Raw genomic sequence first — 23,835 nt, forward strand, 5'->3', positions numbered from 1 at the left:
GGCTTGAAAACTTAAAAGACTCAGCAAATTCCAGATGCTAGTCCTAGATGACTGAGTCCACCCCCCCCGCCCATTGCCACCCAGAGTCTGGAATGGGTGCTGCCTGGATGAATGAACGAACGAAGGATGAAGCATCACTATGAAAAATGCTCAGTCAAGTCTTACTGATGGGTATCAAAACACCAGCCTACGTACAAGAAAAAGAAAATACCCTGACTTATTCCCCCCCGCCACACCTCCAAAAAAGATTATAGGGATCTCTGAGCAGGCGGGAGACAAGTGCTAGAACACAGAGCAGAGTTCTATTTGCTGTGTACCTGTCTCTGAGCTGCCTGGTGGCCAGTGCAAAGAGGAACTCTCCCAAGAGAGGGCAGCCTCTTGTGCGTGGGGAACCCTACACACCGTCCACAGGAGGCTCTGAGAAGTGCCGGAGTAGAGAAACCTGTTCCCGTGACCGCAGCCACCCAGTGTCCTATTCGGAAACCTCTCTGGGGCCTGCGTAACTGCCACGCTGCAACCTTCCCATTCTGGGGCTTGGCAGTTAGTCCTGGCCTTCAGTCGTAACTCTGCCTGGTCCTCTATGGACAGACAGGTAACACCTTTCCGGCTTGTCTTCACTTTGATAAGACCTAACAATGCCACTACCCTCCCGTGAGAATCTGGTGATAGAGTGTGTGTCAGAGGTGCTTCCGGTGGATATGGAAAGGTCCTGGAGGATGAATGCAGGCCTTAGGAAGAGCCAATCTGCTCAGAAGCAAAAGGCCCCTCTCTGTGGAAGCTTTCTTCCTTGTTCCCCCCGCCCCCCTGTCCCACTGCAGTCAGCCCGCACAGCTGTCCCCCCACTTTACACCGTGAGCTCCGGAAGGCCTCCCTTCTCTCTTTCCACCTTTGCCTTCAGCAGGGCACAGAGTAAGTGGCTCTAAGTGTTTGCTGAACACCCCAAAGTGGAAAAGAGGGAAGGAAAGGCGCAGGAGGCTTAAGAGCACAGCAAGAGCCACAGCTCAGAGGCCAGAGGGTACAGCCAAATCCAGGAGATGGCAGGGGGTGGGCTGGGGCTAGAACTGCTGGCAGACGCCCCTTCAGGAGCACCTGTCCTGGCACTGTGGCCTGGGCTGTCAGTGGCTTCTGGACTGCTGACTTCATAAGCCACCACCATTTAAAAATGTTTTCCAATTTCATGGAAAAGAGCATCACACCGAAGAGGTGCCAGGACCAAGGAAGCAGGAAGGTCATTGTCCCAGTGTAAGGGACAACCCTTAATACTAAGTACGGTGATACTCTGGTGGGAAGACCCTCACCACCCTGCTTTGGGCCATCTGTCTACCTGAGGAACCGTGGTGGGGGCCTTCCGTGCCCCTCTAGCCACCCAGAGGCGGTGCCAAGGCTAAGAAAACCTCGCAGGGGAGCTGATCACAAGTCCAGCCTGGACCCTCTGCAAGTGAGCCTGAGGTCTGTATTTTAACCCGAGCCCCACCCACCACCCACCCCCCGCCCCGCCGGCACTGGGTGCAGTCCATCCCACAGAGGCAGAATGGTGGATGCTGGGGGCATGGAATCTGGAGCCAGGCAGCTGCTGGGGGCAGAGGGGGTGCTCCCAGGGAAGCCCCACTACAGAGTGAGGGCCCAGAAAACAGGATGACCTCCTGAGCTCCCAAGAGGTGGGGAGCATTGAAATAGAGCTGCCATCCACCAGTCCTTCCTGGGCTACTCCCCACCTGTCCTCTGCTCAGCATTCTGTCTGTGGGCCTCATCTCGCTGCCAGGAGGAACCCAAGTCTTCACCGTGGCCCGCAGGACCCTGCAGCACCTAGTCCTTATTACCTCCTAGGCCTTATCTACTCCCAGTCTGAGCGCAGCCCTGGCCTCTGCCCTTCCTTAAGCGTACCAAGCACACTCCCACCTCAGGCCTCTGCACCTCCCGTTACCTCTGGAAGGCAGCCCCCCACGGCTTCACAAATCTAGCTCTTCACAGATTTGGGTAGTGTCTAAATTCACAGTCACCATCACATAAACCCCTTTACTACTTTCCCTGCTTTTGTCAACCTGTGAAACAGGCTCCGTGGGGACTTGGTTTGTTCACGCGGCAGCCCCGGCACCGAGCACGGTCCTGGCAGATGGTATTCCGACAAGCTTTCTGCATGCCAGGCATCCCTGCGTGCTGGGGACCGGTGGGGGCACAGGGCATGGCCCCCACTGCAGACCCCACACAAGTGAGGGCTCTCGAGGAGGCACTTTGGGGTTGGGGGAGAAATGGAGGACAGGCAGTCGGGGACATGAGCCGGGCCTCCCAGGGCTCCAGCTGGCTGGGGGAGAGGACTGGCTGAAAGCAAGACTCCTGACGCTCCACATGAGCACTTTAACCCCGAGTTACCCGTGCCAGGCCTGTGTGTGCAGGATGCGGCGCCCGGTCCCAACAGTGGCCTCGGCAGGGGAAGCCTCCCCTCCTCCAGGCAGGGAGTCTGCTCTGGTCACTCAGTCGTGGTTAGTGCGATTCCTGTGCCTCTCCTTCGGCATGGGTCTTATCAGGCCTGGCCATAATTTCCTGATGAGGCAGCTGCCCCCACCGTCCAACTGGGAGTCCTCTGGGGGTGGGGACAAGGCACCAAACTTTATTCCGAGGGGGGGCCCAGCAGCGGGTCCGGCCCAGGGGACGTGCTTGGGGCTGGCGCTGAGGGCCCCAGCCCTCATATGTGGGGGAGCAGAGGCAGATGTGGGGTGTGGTGAGTTACCTCAACCCCCCCACCTTGTTCCCTGGCTCCTTTGGGGGCAAACTGAAGGCAGTGAGTCTGTTCCAGGGACTGAACTAATGTTGGAACTATAGACCACAGGTCACTTCCTTCCTTGGGCCCCAACCCCCACTCCACAGGCCCTTCAAATGCCTGCTTCAGCCACTTCTCTCTGGCATGACCCGGGATAAATCACTTCGCTTTCCTATGCTTTTGTTTCCTTCTCTGTAAAATGGGGATGATATGGGGCTTCTGAAAGCAGACCTCCCTGTTGCCCGAGTACACTGGAGTCCCCCAGACTCACCCAGTTCACCATGAGCCGGATCTCCCCCTTGGTCTGGCCCCTTTGCCTTATGTCCCCTCTCAGGGGAACAGGAAAGGGATGAGAGGTGCTTCTGGAAAAGCCACATGGATCAAGTCAGCTTCCCCCCTTCCCTGGCAAGCAAGAGCCCCCCGGGGCCCCAGAAAGGGAGACCCCCAAATAAAACAGTCCTACTTAGAGATGGAGTCCCTATCATGTAGGTGATTAGCCAGAGATGCTGAGACAGACAGGGCCTGGGGGCCTGTCTAAAACCCCACCTGCAGTGAGCTCCCCTTCACGCCCATAAGGGTCCCCCCACACGTCAGACTCACAGTGACACAGTCACAAAGCCCCCTCTCCCTACACACAGAATCACAGCAACAGGGACACAAAGCTCCCCTCAAATGCGAGAGCAACCTCCCCTGACACACACCCAGAGATAGACCCCCCCCATACAGAGGGAGACAGCCCCCCAACAAACCGAACCAGCGATCTCCCCGACACTCACTTGAGCCCCTCCTGAGATGCGAGTGCCTTGGTTCGTGCAGAGTGGCCGAGTGTGGCTGAACCATCTGTGAGGACAGGCGTGAACTTCCACTCCAAGGCCCGCCCATGGAGGGGGGCACACCCAAGTTTGGGGGGGGGCCGTGGCTTAGGAGGGACCACCCCTGGAAGTGCCACACGCCTCACACCCACTCGTGGGCATGACTGGACAGATGAACCAAGGAGCCAGTCTGCCGGCACCCTTACCAGCTGATCTTGCTCCCCCAGCAGGGTGACAAGTCACCCCACCTGGCACCATCCAGGACAGAGCTTTACAGGGGCAGGAACGGAGGGAGCTAGTGCCCCCCACCCTTACTGGCCCGGCCGCATGCTAACGCCTCCCAGGCTTTCTGCCCTGCACCCCTGTACTCAAGCTGCGCCCTCCCCACAGCGCACCCATTCCTGGCCAAAACCTTTGGCTCTCGGGGTGGCAGATTAGGAGCAACAACTGTCTGGACCCTGGAGCTGAGCCGCTGTGAAGAGTCAGCGGATGTCACAGGCAGTTCAGCAAACCACCTTCAATCATTTAACCTATGTTCGCCTGGCTGGCCGGGAACATTCTTGCGGACGGAAGTGGCCTCTTAGTCTGGGAGTGCTCGGCAGGCACCCAGCAAGCCCAGAGATGGTCCTGAGCGAGTGGGGTCAGGACGCAGCCAGAACCACCCCACACCCCCGCCCACCCCGTCGCCCGCTGCAAGCCCGCTGCCACCAGCCCACACCTTGAGCGACCACATCCTGCCACCCGGAGTCCCCACTGGGAATTGTCCCTGCCCGCACATGGCCGCAGAGCCCCAAGGCCCATGCATCCCCCCCCTTGCCCCAGGCTACATGGTCAAGACAGAAGGGGAAGCTGTGGCTCAGAGGCCACACCGCGTGTCCAGGTGTGCCCAAGCGTCAAAGCAGGCACTGCCCGCCTGGGCCTTCCCGCCACACGGGAGGGTGCGCTAGGTGGACTTGGACATCCGCCCCCTCCCCCCGAACACTGATGGGCCACCGGAGTCTGCAGGTGAGCACCGTGCGTGTCCCTGGGCCCCAGGGGCTTGGATGAGGTACCCACCAGGGGCCCTGCTGTGAAGCCAGAGCGGCCAGGGCAGCCCCTCATCCCAACAGCGCAGGCTTCAGCTGCGGCACAGCCGGCTGAGGGTGGAAAACGCTGTGGTTGAGAACTAACAGCCTCTGTCGGCAGCCGAGAGGGGGCTCGTCACTACCGGGACCCACTGCCTGCCTTCGAAGAATGCTGATTCAGAAGAGGTGGAAGCGACGGTCTCTGGGGTGTGGCGGGGGGCTGCAGGGGTGCCAGGAAGGACGGAGACACGGCGAGAGCAAGACGCTGGCCGGGGCACAGCCACCACGGCACCGGGGTCTCCCGCCCTTCCGAGCTCAGCCGGCCGACTTGCTGTCCTTGCCCTGAGCCCGCGTTCAGTGAGCGCTCACCAGGTGATGCGCCTTCAGATACAGCATCTCACGGACATCAGAAAACAACAGGAAATCACACCAGCCATAGAGAATAAAAACCGAATGGATTAAATAATTAGAAGTGAAAAATAAAACCAAGACAAAAGTGGAATAGAACCTAAGTGATTATCTGATCCTGGTGGGTGGGGCCTGAAGCAGAAAAAGCAAACAACAAAACCGTAAAGGAAAAGATCACTGTATTTTATTGCCCAGACTTAAAAACCTCCAGAGATGAAGAACCTCATGATAGAAACTGAAAAGTCAAATGGTGAACTAGGGCAATATTAGCAACATGTGACAGAGAGCTAATATCCATGTAAAGAGCTCTTGCAAATCAACAAGAAAAAAAGACAGTGCTATAAATGGCCTGTAAGTCACAAAAATGTGTATGACCAAGAAATGGAAGAGAAAAGGCCCAAATCCATAGGGACAGAAAGTAGACTAGTGGTTGCCAGGGGCTGGGGAGGCAGGTGGGGACAGGAATTGGGACTGACTGCTAATAGGTACAGAGTTTCTTCCTGGGGTGATGGAAATGTTCTGGAATTAGTAGTGATGGTTGTGCACACAGTGAATATACTAAAAGCCAATGAACTGCATTTCCCCGTGGTGAAATGTTACATCATGTGAATTACAAATACTCAATGGTTTTTAAAGAGAGAAATGGTCAGTCCCACTGCAATCAGAAAGGGCAAGATAACCACTCCATCTAGAAGTTGGCAGAGGTTTTTAAAATAATACCCAGTGCTGGCACCTCTGGTGATAAGATAAGTAGGTATAACCTTTCTGGAAGGCTGTTTGTAAAGGATCTACCAGAAGCATTAGAAATGGCTAGTTAAGCACATGAGAAAAATGCTCAGCATCATTAGCCATCGGGGACATGCAGATCAAAACCATATGAGATAGCTCTTCACACCCACTAGGATGATTACAATCAAAAAGATAGATAAGAGTTGGCGAGGATGTGGAGAAGTTGGAGCCCTCACACGCTGCTGGTAGGAACGTAAAACGGTGCAGCTGCCGCAGAAAACAGTCTGGCAATAAAATGTTAAATTGAGAACTACCATATAACCCCGCGGCTCCACTCCTAGATATATACCCAAGAGAAAGGAAAACACAGTTGTCCACACAGAAAGTCACACACGAATGTTCACAGCAGCCCGGTACGCAAGATAGCCGGGCCGCATGGCAGGAAGTGGGAGCAACACCTGTCCACATGATGGAATATGACGAGTGGGGCGCTGACACCTGCCACGACACGGATGAACCTTGAAGACATGATGCCAAGTGCAAGGTGCCGGTCATAAAAGACTGCCAAATTCTCTGATTCTACTTATGTAAAAAGAACTGAATAGGCAAATGCAGAGAGACTGAAAGCAAACTTGTGACTGCCCAGAGTTGAGGGAGGGGAGAGAGGGGAGTGGCTGCTAATGGGTGCAAGGTCTCTTTCTGAGATGATGAAAGTGTTCTAAAATCAGATCATAGTGATCGTTGTGCAACTCTGTAAATATACCAAAAGCCGCTGCTGTATGCTTTAAATAAGTTCATTTTACATACTTGTAAACTATCTCAATAAAGCTCAGCAGGCGCCTGGGTGGCTCAGTCGGTTAAGGGTCTCCCTTTGGCTCAGGTCATGATCCCAGTGCCCTGGGATGGAGCCCCGCATCCATCGCATCCATCGGGCTCCCTGCTCCGCGGGGAGCCTGCTTCTCCCTCTGCCCCTCCCCCTGCTTGCGCTCTCTCCCTCACTCGCTCTCAAATAAATGAAAAATCTTTAAAAAAACAAAAAAATAAAGCTCGGAGAGCAAGAGAGAAGCACTCATAAAGCCTAAAGCCTTCGACTCAGCACTTCCCTTTCTAGGAAGTTAGCCTAAGGAAATAATGAGAGATGGGCACCAAGATTTATGTACGGGATGTTCGTCACGCAGTTATCTATTCGAGCAGGAAAGTGAGAAATGGCTGAATTAGGAGTCTGGACAATATTAAATACATCACGGCCTCCCTGTGTAAATGAAATATTGTGTAGCCAGTATGAAAAAGACAGAAGATACTTCAGAAAAATGTCCAAGCCCTGTTAAGTGAAAAAAAGCAGGTCACAAAGCAGAATGAGGAATGTGCGTCTCACCGGGGCTGGGGGTTTTGTCCTAAGGTGTCTGCCCGTATTACCCACACGCCCAGCACACAGAAGGGGCTCCAGACAGAAGGGCAGAATGAAGAATGAGCGAATGCTGAAGGAACTGCAATGTGGGGGAAAAGTTAGAGAGGAAATGCAAGAAGAAAGGTCACAAAGACTTCTACCAAAATGGAAATGCTGGTTCTCTCTGGGCAGGGGGCTCGGAGGCGGTTTTCAGTCACTGCTCTGTAGTTTCTGCCATGAGCTTTACCGACAGAAAACGCAAAACCAAAACCATGAGGAGCTCAAACGTGGAGGCTCTTGGTAAATTAGAGTTTCCTAGATTACATGAAGGTTTCAGATGAGACAAAGCAGGGCCCCTCGGCGCCACACAGTTCCCTGGAGACAGGTTTCTCTGCTGCTGCTGTGGACCTGCCTCGGCCAGCATCGGGACTCAGGTCAGGCAGGTCATGGGAGGACCCCCCGCATCAGCCCCACGTGCAGGAGGCTCCAGAGGCCAGGTGGCGGGTGCTGCTTCAATCGTCCCCCATGGTCACTGTCACCCACTGGTTCCAGAGGCTGAGAGGTCCGCGGAGTCCATGGCCCGAGGAAAACAGTGGCCTCCTCCCCAGCGCAGAGGGGAGATAGGAAAAAGGGGTGTGGGGCCCCAAAAAGGAAGCTGAGGTGGCCCCTCCTGCCTTGGGGGGAGGAAGCTCCCCCCCGCCACCACCACCATCACCACTGAGGGCCAGCCGCTCAGAGCGCAGAGATCTCTTGTGCATTTTGGTTTCCTTTTCCATTCACAAAGAAGTGGGTGGGGGATTTCCAGCCGCCGCCCGCCTAGCCTGCTGGGGCTGTCAGCCGGTGCCCAAGACGGGCTGCCGCGGGGGCCCACCTCTGGGATGTGGCAACTTCCTACCCAGCAAGCCCCTTCTTCCACCTTCTCGGGTGGGGACATGTTGTGCCCTTGCCGAGCCGGCTTTTGACTCCAGTTACCCAAAAAATGCCACATACTGACATTCCGTTTTCCAGAATGGGAAACTGAGGCTCAGAAAGGTCAAGCTCTCGGCCCAAAGTCACATGTCAAGGACATGAGAGCCAAGGTCTGAACTTAAACCTGTCCCCCAGCCCTTCTCCCCGGCTGCCACACTCACAGCCCAGACCATGGCGATGGTCTTGTCCCAACACCCTGTCCCCCCAAACAAACGAAAACAGAAGGCACACTTCCAGAAAGCTGGCAAAAGGCCCCGTGGAGCAGGAGGGGCAGGTGAGGCACCCCCAGAGGCACTGGGGCAGAACGTGAGAATAAATGAACATCGTTGGCCACCCTCCCCCTGCTGGATTCAGGAGCACTTTCTAGTGTGTGGATTTATAGAATTTGAGCTCAAAGGAAACACACCAATATCACCCGCCCACGGTGTCAGCATGGTCAGGGGTTTCTTCTGAGCGACAAGCTACTCTTCAGAAATGATCTCACACGGAACCCCAGTCAGGGGCTGATGGGGCAGCTGTGTGTGCATTTGGGGCCCCCATGGGAGCCCTGCCCACCACCACCACCCCTTCCTTCCTTCCCGGAAGGCCCAGGTCAAGCCCCTTTGTTGCCCATTTTGCAGCTCAGAGAGGGGTGGGGACCCACCCGGGTCACAAAGCAGCCCGGGGCAGAGCAAGGACAGGAACCCCATTCTCACCGTGGGGGCCTCCTGCCCCTGGTTACCCTGGGAGAGGATGGGACTGGGGCACCACTGGCCTCTAGCGCTCCCACCTGTCTCCCCACGGGGACCCTGGGGCTCTGCCTGGCCCATGAAGCTGTACGGGGCCGTCAGGGAAGGGTGGGTGGCTTCTCCACCTGGCTGGGGGCCGAAACACGGAGCCCTGGCAGGCCTGTAGCAGATGCTGTCCCTGGCTCGTCTACCTCCCAGCTGTGTGGCCTTGGGCAAGTCTTTCTACCTCTCTGTGCTTGGTTCCTCGGCCGTGTGAGATGGCTTCATCACCGCCCGCCCTCCCCCCCCCCCCCCCCCGGGGCTGTGTTAGATCGACAACTAATAAAAGTAACGACGCGACCACAGCCTCCGGGCTCTGAGGCGCGCTCCAGAGCTCTGCGGTCAGCCCCGCAGCTCCCCAGCGGTGGGGGCCGTCACGTGGCTATTTCTAGGAAACATTTGAGGAAACTGAGGCACAATGCGAGAGGGCCAAGTGCCTTTCCCAAGGTCACACCGCTTGGAGGGGGCAGAGGCAGGACTCAAACCCAGGTCTGTCCAAGCCAAAGGAGGCTGCCCCCCTCCCGCCTGGCCGCTTCCTGCCTGGCCCTCCTCCTCTTCCTCCTCTTCCTCCTGCCTCCCAGAGGAAACCACCAGGCCTCCGGCGGACATCCCTTTCTCTCTGCTTCCTCTTTCCCACACTCGGGGGCACGAGCTCTGTGCTTAGGCCCCTGGGGTCCAGGCTGTGGCTCCCTCTGCCTCTCCTGGCCTCAGTTTCCTCACCTGTACAACCGGCGCGGTGCCAGTGCCGACCTGAAGGACGGTGAGCAAGCCACAGGCTCCAACGGTGACGCCCTCAGCCCCAGCGCGCCCGGGAGACGGGGCCCAGCCGCCACCCCGGCCGTCAGAGCGCCCGCGGCTGCACGGGCCCGACAACCGCCCCACGGGCAATCCTGCCTCCTCCTGACAGACAACGGGCCCAGCTGGGGAGCCGAGGGGGCCGAGGCCTCGCGGCCTCTGGTCAAACTGGGTCCCCCAGACTGTCTCCCCGCTGGACAGTGGGCTCTGTGAGGGCAGGGCCGGGGGGCTTCCAGGCACCCCAGGAAGGCCTGCTGCCTGGAGGCAGGGGCGTGAGGCTGCCCCTCTGCTGCCCAGTCAGCACATCCGTGGCCTCTGCCACAGGACCAGCCCCACGGGCAGGTGCTATGAACGTCCCCATTTTACAGATGAGGAAACTGAGGCCCAGAAAGGCTGAGTCGCTTGCCCCAGGCCACCCAGCTCAGAGGGAGTAGAGTGGGAATGGCTCTGAACCACACTGTCCAGCTGGCCCACCCCCAGCCACCCCTAGGACCAGCAGCCCAGCTACTCCCAACCAGACCACTTCCTCCTGGGGCTAGTGAGGCCTGTGGTGCATATGGGGGTGCTCAGGGCTATGGGCTGAGGGGCCCCCACCTCCTTCCTCTACCCCTTCTCCAGGCCAGGAGCAGAGGCCAAGGGCAGAGCATGCTGGGTGAAGGAGACACTGGCCGGCCCCTCTGGGCCTCAGTGTCCCCAATCTGTAAAAAGGTGGCACTGGACAAGGTGGCCACAGGGAGCCTTTCCCAGTCTGAGAATTCCAAACAGAGGCCCCCCCACCCAGATGGGGCCACTAGTAATAGTAAGTCCTTCTGAAGGCTTACTCGGCCCCAGGTGCAGCCTGACTCCCTGAGGTTCCAGTCCCAACCCAGCTACTCAAGAGATGTGTGACCTCAGACAGGTCATCATTCTTCACCTTGTTTCCTCATCTGTGAAACGGGGGCAATCCCCGGAGCTTTGTCATAGGGCCACTGTGAGGGTTCAGTGAAGCCAGGTCAGTAAAGGTCCTCGTATATAACAAACGCCAAATAGATGTTGGCCAGAAGGTACTCTTCGACCATAGCTACAACTCCACCATCACACCCCCGCCATACAGGTGAGAGAAACTGAGGCTCAGCCCCCAGACCTGTGTTTAAATACTGGTAACCAATTCAACTTTTTTTTCTTTTAACTGCTGAGTGGGATGGCACATCTCCGGCCTGGCCTGGCTGGGTGCTGACACTCTACAGGCTCGGGCTCGAGGGAGCCAGTCAAAGAGTGTGGCCAGGGGCTTGGAGGTGGGAACCCCTTGCGATTGGGGTTCCAATCTCCTCAGGTGCATGACCCTGAGTGAGTCTCTTTGCCTCTCCCAGCCTCAGTTTCTTCCCTGTCAAATGGGCCAGTGGCCTTGAACCTCATGGGGAAGGACTTTAGGTCAAGTGGGTAGGGCAATGGCTGGCACATAGCAGGTGCCCATCCAAGGTAGTAAATATGCTGCCCCCCATTCTAGCCCGACCCTGGGACTCAGACATGTCTGAGGAGGAGGAGTTGCCACCGGACGAGTGGAGACAGAGACCAGAAGGTCTCGTAGGAGAAGAATCATGCACTACTGATAGTGTGAGACCCCCAAGTCCTTCCTGGGGCTACAAGGCCCCCACCTAATCCAGCCCTAGCACCTTTCCAATCTTCTCTCTGCTTGTTCCCTCCATCCAGCCCCTGGCCACTTGTTTATTCCTCAAAGTCTCCTGGTTCATGGCCACTCCAGGGTCTTTGCACTTGCCATTTCATTGACCTAGGACTCCTTTACCCAGATCTTTCAGGGTTTTCTCATCTCAGACATCACTTCCTGCCAAGGGGCCTTTGAGGACCACCCCCCAATGCCCAGCCTCCTCCTGAAGGCCAGCACCCAGAAGGAAGGCCCATCTCTTGCCCACCTGCAGGGATGCCACTGAAACCAGAGAAGGCAGTGACCGCCCATCTTCGGACACTGGAAGTAGCTCCAAGTGTCTCCTCTGACCACCCTCCAGCTCCCCAGCCAGCAGCCTGCCTCTGGCCTTCACTTACATCCCCATTAGCAAGGACTCCCCTTGTAGCCCTCATCATGAGCTTGAGTGGCTGCTTTCACCCCTGCTTGCAGACGAACAGAATGAGGCTGAGTGGGGAAGACCAGCCAGGGTCATACAGCTGGTCAGAGGCAGAGGTGAGTCTTGGGGACCTATGAGCCTCTGGCTCCCTGGCCTCAGTTTCTGGATGGCCATTTGCTTGGCTGAGGCCCAAGGAATATGTCTCTGGGCAGCGTCCCTGTCTCAGCTCTTGTCCTCCAAACCTCTGCCTGCTCTGCACAGCAGGACCTTCTCCAGGCTGGTGCTGGGCACCCTTCAAGTGCCATAGCGTGGGTGTGAATCCAGAGCTCAGGCCCTTAACCACCACCTACTGGTTGTCAAACCTGCAACCTTCCTTTGCTTTCTGTTTAAAGCTACTCCTCTAAACAACTCCAGGGTCAGAGGTCAAGACTGCCCACCTGGCAGGCACACTCAATCAAGACTTATGGTCTAAGTATCCTCAGCCCGGAGACTGGACGCTCCAAGTCATTCCAGGAAACATTCAGGAACAGCCCCTAGACTGTTCCAAACACAATGGGGAGCTGCTGGAGGCTGGTGGAGCTGGGCTGCTCCGCCAAGCCAGATACTTGGTGCGGGGGGCTGGGAGAGGTCCTACCAGGGCTGCTCACTTTGTGGGAGGACACCCCAGGTCTTGGAGCAACCACCAAGCCTAGGACAGAGCCCCAGGGCCCCAGCTGCCCTCCCCCAGACCTCGACTTCACAGGGGCCAAAACACCACTTCTGAGTCCTCAGGGCTCCAACGGGGGCCCCACCATCGGGGCTCCTGAAGAACAGGGGCCCTGGTGGCACCTCCCAGTTGGGCACTGAGGACCCAGACCAGCACTGGGAATAAATCCATGTTCTCCATTCCAAAGTCATTACCATGACAGCAAGGAGCAGTAACACTGAGTGCTCCCTGGGCCATGGGCTATCCCAATTAACGCAACAGCACCATAAGGTGAGAACTGTGAGTAGCCCCATTGTACAGAGGAGGACACTGAGGCTCAGAGAGGTGATGTCACTTGCCTACGGCCCCAGAACTGGGAAAAAAACTAATTCATTATTTAAACTCAGGTCCACTTGACTCGTGACACCTGGTTTTCCAAGATGGTTTATTTTAAAAGTGGAAGTTTTTTTAACTTATTTTTTATTTGTATTTTTTAAGCTTTTATTTAGTAATCTCTACCCCCAACATGGGGCTCAAACTCACGACCCTGAGGATCAAGCATTGCATGCTCCTGACTAAGCCAGCCAGGCACCCCAGAAGCTGTTTTTAAAGTGAAGTTTTATAGGGACCCCATGCTGTCACACAGATAAGACCATGTGTTTTGGATGTTATTTGCCTTTCATGGTGTCATAACCTCAAGACTTTAAAAATGATGAGAAAACAGTTTTTATCTGCATTTGCATTTTCCAACAGCTTCCCGTTGTGTTTGGAATAAAATGCTAACTCTTCACGGGACCCTCTAACCACACATACTCCCCGTGCTCCATCTTCCCTCTCTGTGCTCCCACCACCCCAGCCTCTTCTGTTATATTCTTCAAAACACACAGAATGCCCATCTCAGGGCCTTTGCCTGTGCTGTTCCCTCTGCCTGAAACACTGATTCTTTTTTTGTTTTGAAGATTTAATTTTTAAGTCATCTCTGCATCCAGAGTAGGGCTTGAACTCACAACCCCGAGATCAAGAGTCACATGCTCTACCGACTGAGTCTGCCAGGCGCCCTGACACTGAGAGATTCTTCACTCAGGATTAAGACTGTGGTCCAAAAGTCACCAGCTCAAGGCTTACTATGAAACTTTGGCAATTAGGACAGTGTGGTGTTGGCCTAAGGACAGACACATGGGCCAAGGGGACAGAAGGGAGAGTCTTCCAGAAGCACACCGATGGACACTGGATTTAGGATAAAAGCAGCATTGCAATCCAACAGATGGTCACATCAGCAAATCGTGCTGGAACAACTGGAAGAATTATGATCCTTACCTCACACCGTACATAAAAACTAATTCGAGATGGATCTTGGTCCAAAATGTGAAGGCCCAAAAATAAAGCTTCCGGAAGAAAAGACAAGAAAGATCTTCATGAAACTGGGTAGGCAAAGTTTTCTTAAACAGGACACAAAATACTATAAAGGAAAGCAACTGATAAACTGGACTTAAAATTGAGAACTTCTGTTCATGAAAAGATTCCATTAAAGAAGAAAAAAGGCAACCCACGGAATCGGAGATGATATTTACAATCCAGCATATATAAAAACTCCTATAAGAACAGACAACTCAATAAAAATAACAAGCACATCACAAAAGAGTTAATTCCAGTGGCCAATAAACAAATGAAAAGGTGCTTAACCTCATGAGTCATCAGGGAAATGCAAATTAAAGCCGCAATGAGAAACCAGTACACATCCACTAGCAGGGGTGAAATGGAAAAAGACTCTCATACACTGCCGGTGGGGACATAAGATCATGCAGCCACTTTGGAAAAAATATGGAAGGTTCTTACAAACATGCACTTAACCATATGGCCTAGCAAGGCCTCTAGGAATCTCCCTGAGACAACATGTCCACACAAAGAACTATACCCAAATTTCATAACAGCATTATTCATAAGAGTCCCAAAGTAGAAACAATCCAAATATCCATCAGCAGGTGGATGGATAAGCTACGTGTGGTACATCCATACAAACCAGCTACTGATGCACACGAGAACATGAACAAGTCTCTACAACATTCTGCTGAGCAAAAGCAACATGCTGTGTGATTCCATTTGTATGAAGTTCAAGAACAAAGAAATGTAATCCGTAGAGTAGGAGTCAGTGGGAGGAGGGGGTGGCTGGGGTTACTGACTTGGAGGGGGCGGGAGGGAGCCCCTGGGTACTGGGTCACTTGGGTGTGTGCAAAGATGGCAATACTTGTGAAGCTTCCAATTCACACACCCATTGCTGTGTACACATGGGACACGGTGCCGAAGTTTAAAGGTTACTTCACACGAGGATTCTTTGGCAACACCCTATCCCAACCACCAAATTGGGGCCCCTCAGTGATACTCCCAGAGGCCCCATTGCTCTTCCTTTAGAACACCGTGTAGAATTTATAATTCCATGTTCAGTTGTAGGTTTATTCCTCAGTAGCTCTAAGATGCCAGGTCCCCAGCATCAGCGTCTGTCTGGTACACTGTAGGCGCTCAATAAATATCTGTTGAATGAATGAATAACTAAGTCTCTTCCATTCAGACTGTGACCCTCCCAGGGCCAGGACCACATCTGCTTTGCTCACTCTCTAGCAGCATAACGGAAAGAGAAAGGAATTAAATGAAAGCCACGTGGTCCCATCAACTTGATAGACCTGAGTCAAAGATAGAGCTTGTCCGGTGTTTGGAACACCTCGACCCTCCAGCCTCATCTGCAGAGCTGAATTCAAGTTGTCAAAAAAGAAACAGAATTTTTAACACTTGAAAATGGACATCCACAAATCATGAGACATGCAAAGGAATCAAAATGACAGTTTTGAACCCTCTAGAAAAACCCCTATTTGTCATGGTCCATCTGGGTCAGGGTTGTCAAGGAGCTGGACCGCCCTGTCACAGCCCACATGACGCCCATATACGGTGTCTCTGGACTCTCCACAAAATCCCTGATGGGTACTCCTCAAAACTATAATGGGAAACAAGGAAAGCCTGAGAACCTATCAAAGCCATTAAGCCCCTAAAGAGACATGACAACCGAATCTAATATGGTATATGCTGGAACAGAAAAGGGATGTTAGGGGAAACTAGCAAAATCCAAAGAAACCGCGGAGTGTCCTTAATACTAGTGGCCAACGCTGGTGCCTGGGTTATGCAAATGCACGCAGTAACGTAAGATGCTAACATTAGGCAAGGCTGCGTGTGGTGTACGAGGGAACCCTGGGCCATCTCTGCAACTTCTCCGCAAATCTAAAATGGTCTAAAAGAAACTCTTCACTTTTTAAAAGGCATGCTTTCCTCTGGGTGCTGTGCGGCCGCCCGCAGGGCTGTCGCGCGGGGAGCTTACCTTGGGCGGGTCGAAGAGCTCTAGCACGCAGTGCGCGCCGCCGTCGGGGCCCCGGGCGCGCCGCAGCGCCAGCCGCCCCCGCTGCCAGCGCGCCCCGCTGTCCATGGACGCCTCGTCCGCCAGGCTGTAGCGCAGCGCCGCCTCCTTGAGGGCCTCGGGCGGCGGCTCGCGGGCCAGGCTCCAGGGCAGGAGCTTCCTGGCCGGGCCGGGCCGGGCCGGGCCCTCGCCCGCCTCCCCCGCGGCCCCGGTGGCGGCGGGCAGCTCCCCAGCCGAACCGCGGCGCAGGATGTGGCGGAGGCTGTGGCGCAGGTGCTGGAAGGTGCAGGCGGCTGACGGTCGCGGCGGGGCCAGCTCCTCCGAGCTGCGGGCCTTGGGCAGCGCCGGGGCGGCGGGACCCGGGCCCGAGTCGGCCGGGGCTGCCTCAGCTTTGGCCGGGGGCCCGCGGCCCGTGTCCCGGTAGTCACGAGCGGGCGGCGCGGCCCGGGATCCCAGCGGCCCAGGAGCCCAGCCCTCGCGCACCTCGCGGCAGAAGTAGCGCTGGAAGAGGTCGGTGAACTGCAGCGACACGAGCTCCGCGCGCAGCGGCGCGTGGTGCGGATGCTCGCGCGCGAAGAGCCAATACTGCCGGGCCAGCTCCCGGGCCGCGGCCACCGCGTGCAGCTCGCAGAATTCGCTCCAGCCCCGCGGGGACGGCGACGACGCTGCCGACGAGGAGGGGGAAGACGCGGAGGAGGCCGAGGAGGGCTGCAGGGTGGGCCCGTTCATGGCGGAGACCGAGGTGGGGCGGCCAGGCTGAAAGACACAGTGGGGTGGGCGACAAAGGAGTAAGCAGGCAGGTGACCAAACGACTAAACTCGCCACCGCAAGACAGGTTATTCACCAGGCACAACGTCAGAAATCGGAAATGACCGATAATACCCGGTGCTGGTGAAGGTGCCACGAAATGGTCACTCTCCGACAACGCTGCCAGTTCTGTTAACAGATAACAGCCTTTTTGGAGGGCAATTTAGCAGGATCCATTTCAGGCCCAGGAATGCCACTTTCAAGTATTCAAGAGAATGTCTGCTTGCAATGTGCAGAGAGGCAGGTACAAGACAATCCCCTGCTAGATGTTTTCGGCTTTGATGTTTATACAACTTAATGCCCATCAGAGGCAACTAAAGCAAACGGTGATACATCTGCAGACTGGAATATTCTGCAGCAGTGGAAAAGGTAGAGGAAAGTCTGCGCTACCACCCCAGGGAGATCCCCAAGGCAAACCATGGAACAGTGCAGACTGTGATCCCATTTACGTGCACACACACAAAACCAAATTACCAATTTTTATGTGCGTGTAAATGTGTATAAGTGGTGGGCAAGGAAGGTGTGGCTGGAGCAAAGCCGCCAGAAACAGTGGTGACCTCTGGGGAAGAACCAGATTTGGGATAACAGTAACCAAGGAATACTGCTGCTACTTGCCTCTAGAAAATATGGTAAAGAACACAGAGCCTGTGTTCAAATGCCAGCACTGCGCCTTACTAGTTATGTGACTGGGTGAGTTACTGACTTCTCTCTGCCTTAGTTTCCCCATCCGTAAAATGGGGAACACAATTGGAGCTGCCTTATAGGAGTGCTATGAGGATTAACTGAGTTAATAAATATAAACACATTAGAACTTAGGAAAAGCCTACTAAAGGCTGGCTGTTACTATTTAACTATTACAATGAGAGTGTATCATTGGTGAAAATACAGTGAATAAAAAGGAATCAATTAACAAGACTCACAAAGGAGTGCAAACGTATTTCCTGCTCCGATGTGGGGGGGGGATGTCAGGACAGGCAGACCCTTGCCTACCCATCCCACTTGGGGCTCCCTCTCCTCCCACCCCCATGGCTCCTCCTTTGGCACCACACAATCAAAAAGGCAGAAGCCCCCTACCCTCTGCTGTCCGAGGTGCTGAACCCTGGACCTCTCTAGTTAAAGTTACAATCAATAATACCGTCCTTCCTTCCAACTAAGCCTGGCTGGGCCTGGGCCCCTTTCGGGGCCCCGTAATGATGGCTGCTCATTCCACCACCATGCTCCCCAATAAAAAACTATTACTGAGGGCCTACTCTATGTCAGGCACCGTGCTAGGCCCTGGGGGATACAGCAGTGAACCAGACACAAATCCTTTGCTCCTGGGGCTACACTATTCACGTACGTAGAGGCTATGTGACCTCTGACACCTGACTGGACCTCTCTGAACCCCAGTTTCCTTATCTGCCAAATGCGGAGCACCATCATATCCACCTCATTAAACGGTTATAAGGAGTCCTTGAGAGGCACTCAGGGTGGAGACCTGGACCTGGAAACTGAGGTTCTTTCTCCCACACACCACTGCACAGGCACCTTCTATTTGTGTGACCCTGTGCAGGGTCAGGGCGGGGCAGACCTGCAGGGCAGCTGCAAGGACAATACCCTCTCCAGGCTATGGTGGCAACCCTGCAGTGACTCCAGCAGGACACCCCAGACAGTGCAGAGTAAGTGTCTGCATCAGTGAGGAAGGTGGAAACCTAGTCACAGTAAGCACTTGGCACACAGTAGTCAATGAAAGCGGCCAGGCAGAAGGGAAGGGAGAGGAGCCACATGTGCCCTTGATCACCGCACTCCGCCAAGAAAACCACCCTGCACCTGTGAAGGTGCGCGCATGCGTGTGTGTGTGGAGGGTGTTACCTGCATGTGTGTGTGATTTGTCCTTAGTTAACCCCATGGCCACCCCACACCCCTGCCTCCACACAGGTGAGGCAAGCACTGTTTTCACAGGTTAGGGGGCCCAGAAAGCTCTCGGATTCCTGACCCAAGCTCCTGTCCACCTATGAGACCCTGTGTGATTCGCCGCCACTCGTGCTGGCTGCAGCCTCTGGGCCTTGCCTTCGGTGTTCCCTCTGCCCTGCCTGCTCTCGGTCAGCTTCCAGCTTCACACACGAGAAGCCTTCCATGAGCCCACCTACCGAGTCAAGTACTGAACTTCTCCTTCAGCACTCTGGTCACAGTTAGCATTCAATAGCTAGGATTACTTAGGGAAGCCTGGCTGGCTCAGTCATTTAAGCGTCTGACTCTTGATTTCAGCTCAGATCATGATCTCGGGGTTGTGAGATCGAGCCCCCCCCCAATCGAGTCTGCTTGAGATTCTCTCCCTCTGCCCCTCCCCCCATGTGCACTCACTCCCTCTAAATCTTTAAAAAAAAATAGCTGTGATTTTTAAATTAGTGGCTATCTCCCCACCAGACTGAGCTTCACAATCTGCTCCCTGTGCCAGCCCCAGTTCCTAGCATGCAGCAAGAGCTCAATAAATGCCCACTGAATGAATGAATGTATGGATACAGGAGATCAGCTGCATTTGCACCCTCTGGCTCCTCTGGCAGACGACGCATGGTGGCCAGCACCCACCGACAACCACCTCTCACTGGGCCAACGCACCTCATGGGTACCCCGGAGTCCCGATGCCCAAGATCAGGGCCCAACCTTGGAAGGAGGCTTCCTGGAACAGTGCGCCGGCTCCGTGCTTCCCCACTGCCCAGGTGATGGCTGGCAGCCCTCCTCACCACACCTCCTACTCCAGTTCCCCCATCAGAAGAGCAGTGTGTACCAAGCACTCGCTAGACATCAGGCATTCTTCTAACTGCTTTTGCAAAGCATTAACTCTCCCAGGCTTCATGACAGCCCTAGGAAGTTGGGCCTATAATTGCTCCCATTTTACAGATGGAGAAACTGAAGTACGGGGAGGTCCCATTGCTGGCAATAGAAACCCCCACAGAAGCCACCCCCAAAATGCCTGATCAGTGCCTGAATGCACACCATGAGGAAGACTCACTTTCCTCATGTATATTGAACGAAGGAGTGAGATCCAGAGGAGGGACATAAACTTCTCATTCAGATCCTGCAGGAGTCAGGAGGCATTAGCCCCTCTCTCCAGGTCCCCAACGCACCAGGTGGTCAGGAACGCACCAGGTGGTCAGGAAAACAGCCACAGGGTACAAATTTAAAAACAATGATTCCACATTTTTATACATTGTAAAATGATCACAGGAGGTCTAGTTATTATGCTGTATACCTGAAACTAATATATGTCCATCATATCTCAATTTTATTTCTTAAGCTTCAGCACAGGCAGGGGGAGCGGCAGGCAGAGGAAGAGGGAAAAACAGGCTCCCCGCTGAGCAGGGAGCCCGATGAGGGACTCAATCCCAGGACCCGGAGATCATGACCTGAGCTGAAGGCAGATGCTTAATCGACTGAGCCACCCAGGCGTCCCAATCCTATCTCATTTTTAGAAATACAATTTTAAAAACAAAACAAATGACACTATTTCTGACTTTCTATATGCCCTGCTCTGTGCTAAACACTTTGCATATATATTTACTAATCTCCACTGGAGGGTAGAGAGGAGTCTTATCAATATGTCCATTTTATAGGTAAAAAAGCCAGGGCATGGGAAGAATAGCTTGCGCAGAGCCCCACGGCCAGTGAGGCGTACAGCTGGGATTAGAACTGCTCACTGCCCTGTGCCCTCAACCAGGGCTGTTTGCCCCTGGAAGGCCGAGAGTCCATCTCACTCCTGCTCACCCCCAAGGCCTGGTCAGAAATATTACCTGTATGAATTAATGAACTGCTGGGATTGAGGCGGGCTGCGGGGTGACAGTCATGTTCTTGGAGTTATGCTCCTGACCAACAAGGACAAACAGAAGGGCTGTGAGGCTCTGAGAAGCCCACCGGGATCTCCCCACCACCCAGATGAGCTCTTGCGCCAGAGCTACCAACCAAACCTGAGGTCGCATCCTGCCTCTGCCACTTCTTCGCTCTGCGGTGCAGAAGAGGGGGCTTGTCTCTCTGAGCCTGTGTCCCCCTCTGTAAAATGGGCCAGTGTTCAGCTTTTGGCATTCACTAGGAGCATTCTGAGGACGGAGGTCTGTGGGATGCTGGGCCCTGGGCTCAACAAACAAGGGGCTGTTGCTATTTTATTACTATTATTGTTAGCAGAGAGGGGCACCCGCTCCAGAGAATTTCAGGCCTCAGGTCACAGAAGCCACAGAGGGAGCCTGGCCTTGCGGGCTGGGCCAGCAGGGAGCGTCAAGGGAGCCTGAACAAAAGGCCTTCTCAGGGGAGAGGCTACTCCAGGCAGGAGCTCCTGGCAGGAAATCACCAGTCAGAGCACTGAGCACTCAGCTGTGGCCCACGTCCGGGAGGGGGCGTGCCTCAGAGGTTTCCTGGCTGGGCGGGCAGCCAGGCGGCAGGAAGGTGGTCCCCTTCTTGGGCCTCAGCCCTGGTGGTAGCCATTTATCGAACACTTACTATATGCTAAGCAATTGATGAGATCACACCAACTGTGGGATTAGGGCCTGAAAAGCTCTTAGCAGAAAGCATTTATTAATCACCTGAGTGTTCCCAGGAACCTCTAGGTTGAGGCTGGAGGATATAAGTAGGGGGGTCTTTGGGGCACTTCTATCGGCCCCCTCCTCCCTCTTCTCCCCTCCCCCCACCTACCAGAGCACTGGAAGCCTGGGCAGCCAAAGGGATGAATGGATTCACACAGAGGTGCCTGCACATGCACAGAGTCCCTCCCACCTGATCAGCTTGGGCTTCTGGGGCAGGGAGTTCCCAGCTATGTGTGTGGAGGTGGGGCTCCAGCATTTCCCAAATCCCACAGTGGGGTAAGGGACAAGGATGATGTTATGTGGAACAGGAAGGTGGAATCCTGGCACCCCCTTCTCCCCAAGTCCCCACAGCAAACACAAGGAGATCGCTGTCTCCATGCCCATCCTAGGGCCCTGGGCCAGAGTGGGGATGGATCTGCCTCTCAGGACCCCAAGTTCAAGACAACTCTGTCCACCAGAGTGCCTGCTGAGGGCAACCTGGTGAGGGCCTTAAAGCCTTAGCCCGAGCTTGGTGTCCCCTGTTCAAGCGTATCGATCCTAAGGGGCCCTCGAGCCTCTCTTGAGAGCCCCTCTCTCAAGTCAGAGAGAAATGAGGCACTGAACAGCTGGGAATCCTGGCTCTAAGCAGAGAATCTGAGCTGTGGGGCCCACTCTAACCCACGACCCCAGAGACCGGGGCTCCTCAGCCCCTCTATCCAATCACCCTGGGTAACAATGTAACCTGGGAAAGCTAACATTTCCCATTTAATTATGAGGCCCAGGTGCGGAGAAGGCCTTTACCCACCTGTGGGAATTCCACCTGCCAAGGCTTGGGGAGGATAAATTGTGGTAAATGAAGTTACAATGAGCCAGTCCAGAGCTTCCATCCTCCCCCAGGTCCACAGCTTCCCCTGCCCCCAACTCACAGATGTTTGGGCAGGAAGTCCCATACCGTCAGAGGGAGACACCTCCTCCAGGGAGGCCTCCAGGTTGACCACAGGCCACAGCAAGCATTTCAACTTTTCCCACCTACAGTACCAACTTCACCAGCGCCCAGACCCTCTGCCCAAGGAAGCCCAGAGAGTTGGGGGGATTCCAACACACACAGCCTGGCAGTCAGCCCACTGCTCTTTCACACCATTCAGGCTGTCTAAACTGTGGAGAAGCCCATGCGAAGTAGGGAGTGAAGGTTCTGAAGTCCTGGGGAGGCTGAGAGGTAGGTTCTGCTCTAGATCACTGGGCAGTCCGTGGAGTCTTGATGCACCCTCTCTAGGGTCACCAGTGCTCAGGGACATTGATCAGGCTGGCACAGTCCGCCAGAACAGGAGGTATCCTCCAGCTTTCCTCTGTCCCCATGCCCAGCCTGACACCCCGACCACCTACCCAGCTAGGCTTCAGGAGAAAGCCAGGGACTATCCCTGGGCACGACTCGACAGCCCCAGCCCCACCCCACCATCCCCGCACGTGACTTCTCTTCACTGCCCCTGAGTTGAGAAGGGTGAGACTCTATGGTGGGGGGGGGGCCCTCAGCGAGCCCTGCACCCTGCAATGGTGCTTTGCGGTGTCAGGAAGGGTGAACCTCTCCCCCACACTCCTCGCCTTCTCTGTGAGAGGACAGAGAGTGCCAGCTCTCAAAGGGCATATTCGTGCCAAAGGCCCTCTTTTGTGACCCTCTCCCCCAATCACATTTCCAGTCCTCCAGCTCCACAAGGCCAGCACCTCCATCAGGCACCCTGTGAGTCAGCTCCCGGTGAGCAGGGCATAGACTTCCTCCCTCCCAGGCCTCCCTGGGGACACATGGGGCAGGGGCAGCCTCCCCCCCCCCACCAACCGGGGTGGGGGCCCACATCCGGGCAGGCCCCCAGGGGCTCCCGGCCTGGCTCACGAGGAAGCCTGCAGCCTGGCCCCCCTCGCCGACCCCTGACAGGGTGGCGTGGGAGGAAAAATCTTCCAGCCATCTGCTCAGCTGCTGGGTTTCCGGTCGGGGCGGGGCCGGGGGACACTAGGAGGACTTGCTCTCCTGGGGAAGTGCCCCTTGCCCCTACTGGGAAGAAGAATACCAGGTCAAGAAGCCCAGTGGTGGTCAGTGGGACCTTGGAGCCCTGGCTGGGAATGGTGGTTGCCCAGGGGTTAGGGCCCAAGTGAGCCGGTGTCCAGCTGTGGCCTTTGGACCTGCCCAGTTTCCAAGGGACTGCAGGCCCCCGGAAGCCAGGGAGCTGGGGCGCAGGGCTCCTGGGTCCAATTAGGCCTGACTCAGCGAGTGACCCCAGCTGAGTCACTTCCCCTGGGCAGACTGCCCGCCTCAGTTTCCTCAGGGAGGGCGGGTAGCTGGGAACAGGGTCTGGCTGGGAACAAGAAACTTGTATTACACCTCTGGACTCCAAGGCAGGCTTCTCCCATCTGCCAGATGGAAGCAGCTTCCTGCCCCGCCCAGCCAAAGATGCTGAACCCCCGGGGGGCAGGCGGGGGGGGGCCCTTGGGACCATTTTCCCAGGAAACCTGGCAATTAAGTGTTAGTCCCCTCTGGGGCACTAATTGAGCCCTGCACACTTATTGAGCACTGACTGCATGCCAGGCATTATGCATGCCTCTTTTCAACACAATCCTATCGTGCAGTCATTAGTACTCCCATGTCGTAGAGGATAGTGGAGCTCAGAGGTTA

The 23,835-nt window shown here is 55.3% G+C and overlaps 1 protein-coding gene across 3 annotated transcripts in view; it reads right to left on the reverse strand.

The window, feature by feature from the left end:
- SH2B3 (SH2B adaptor protein 3) overlaps positions 1-23,835 on the reverse strand; it is a 36,339-nt gene that overhangs the window by 9,323 nt on the left and 3,181 nt on the right. For all 3 annotated transcript variants that reach the window (XM_088019310.1, XM_028116535.2, XM_028116536.2), the window contains exon 2: positions 15,799-16,590. In XM_088019310.1, the coding sequence (XP_087875436.1) occupies positions 15,799-16,563 (765 nt within the window). In that variant the 5' untranslated portion in view covers positions 16,564-16,590. The remainder of the gene's footprint in view (positions 1-15,798; positions 16,591-23,835) is intronic.

The sequence above is a fragment of the Eumetopias jubatus genome, unplaced genomic scaffold (genome assembly GCF_037043125.1).
Source record: "Eumetopias jubatus isolate StellerSeaLion01/CBP00866 unplaced genomic scaffold, mEumJub1_p1.0 scaffold_16, whole genome shotgun sequence".
NCBI lineage: Eukaryota > Metazoa > Chordata > Mammalia > Carnivora > Otariidae > Eumetopias > Eumetopias jubatus.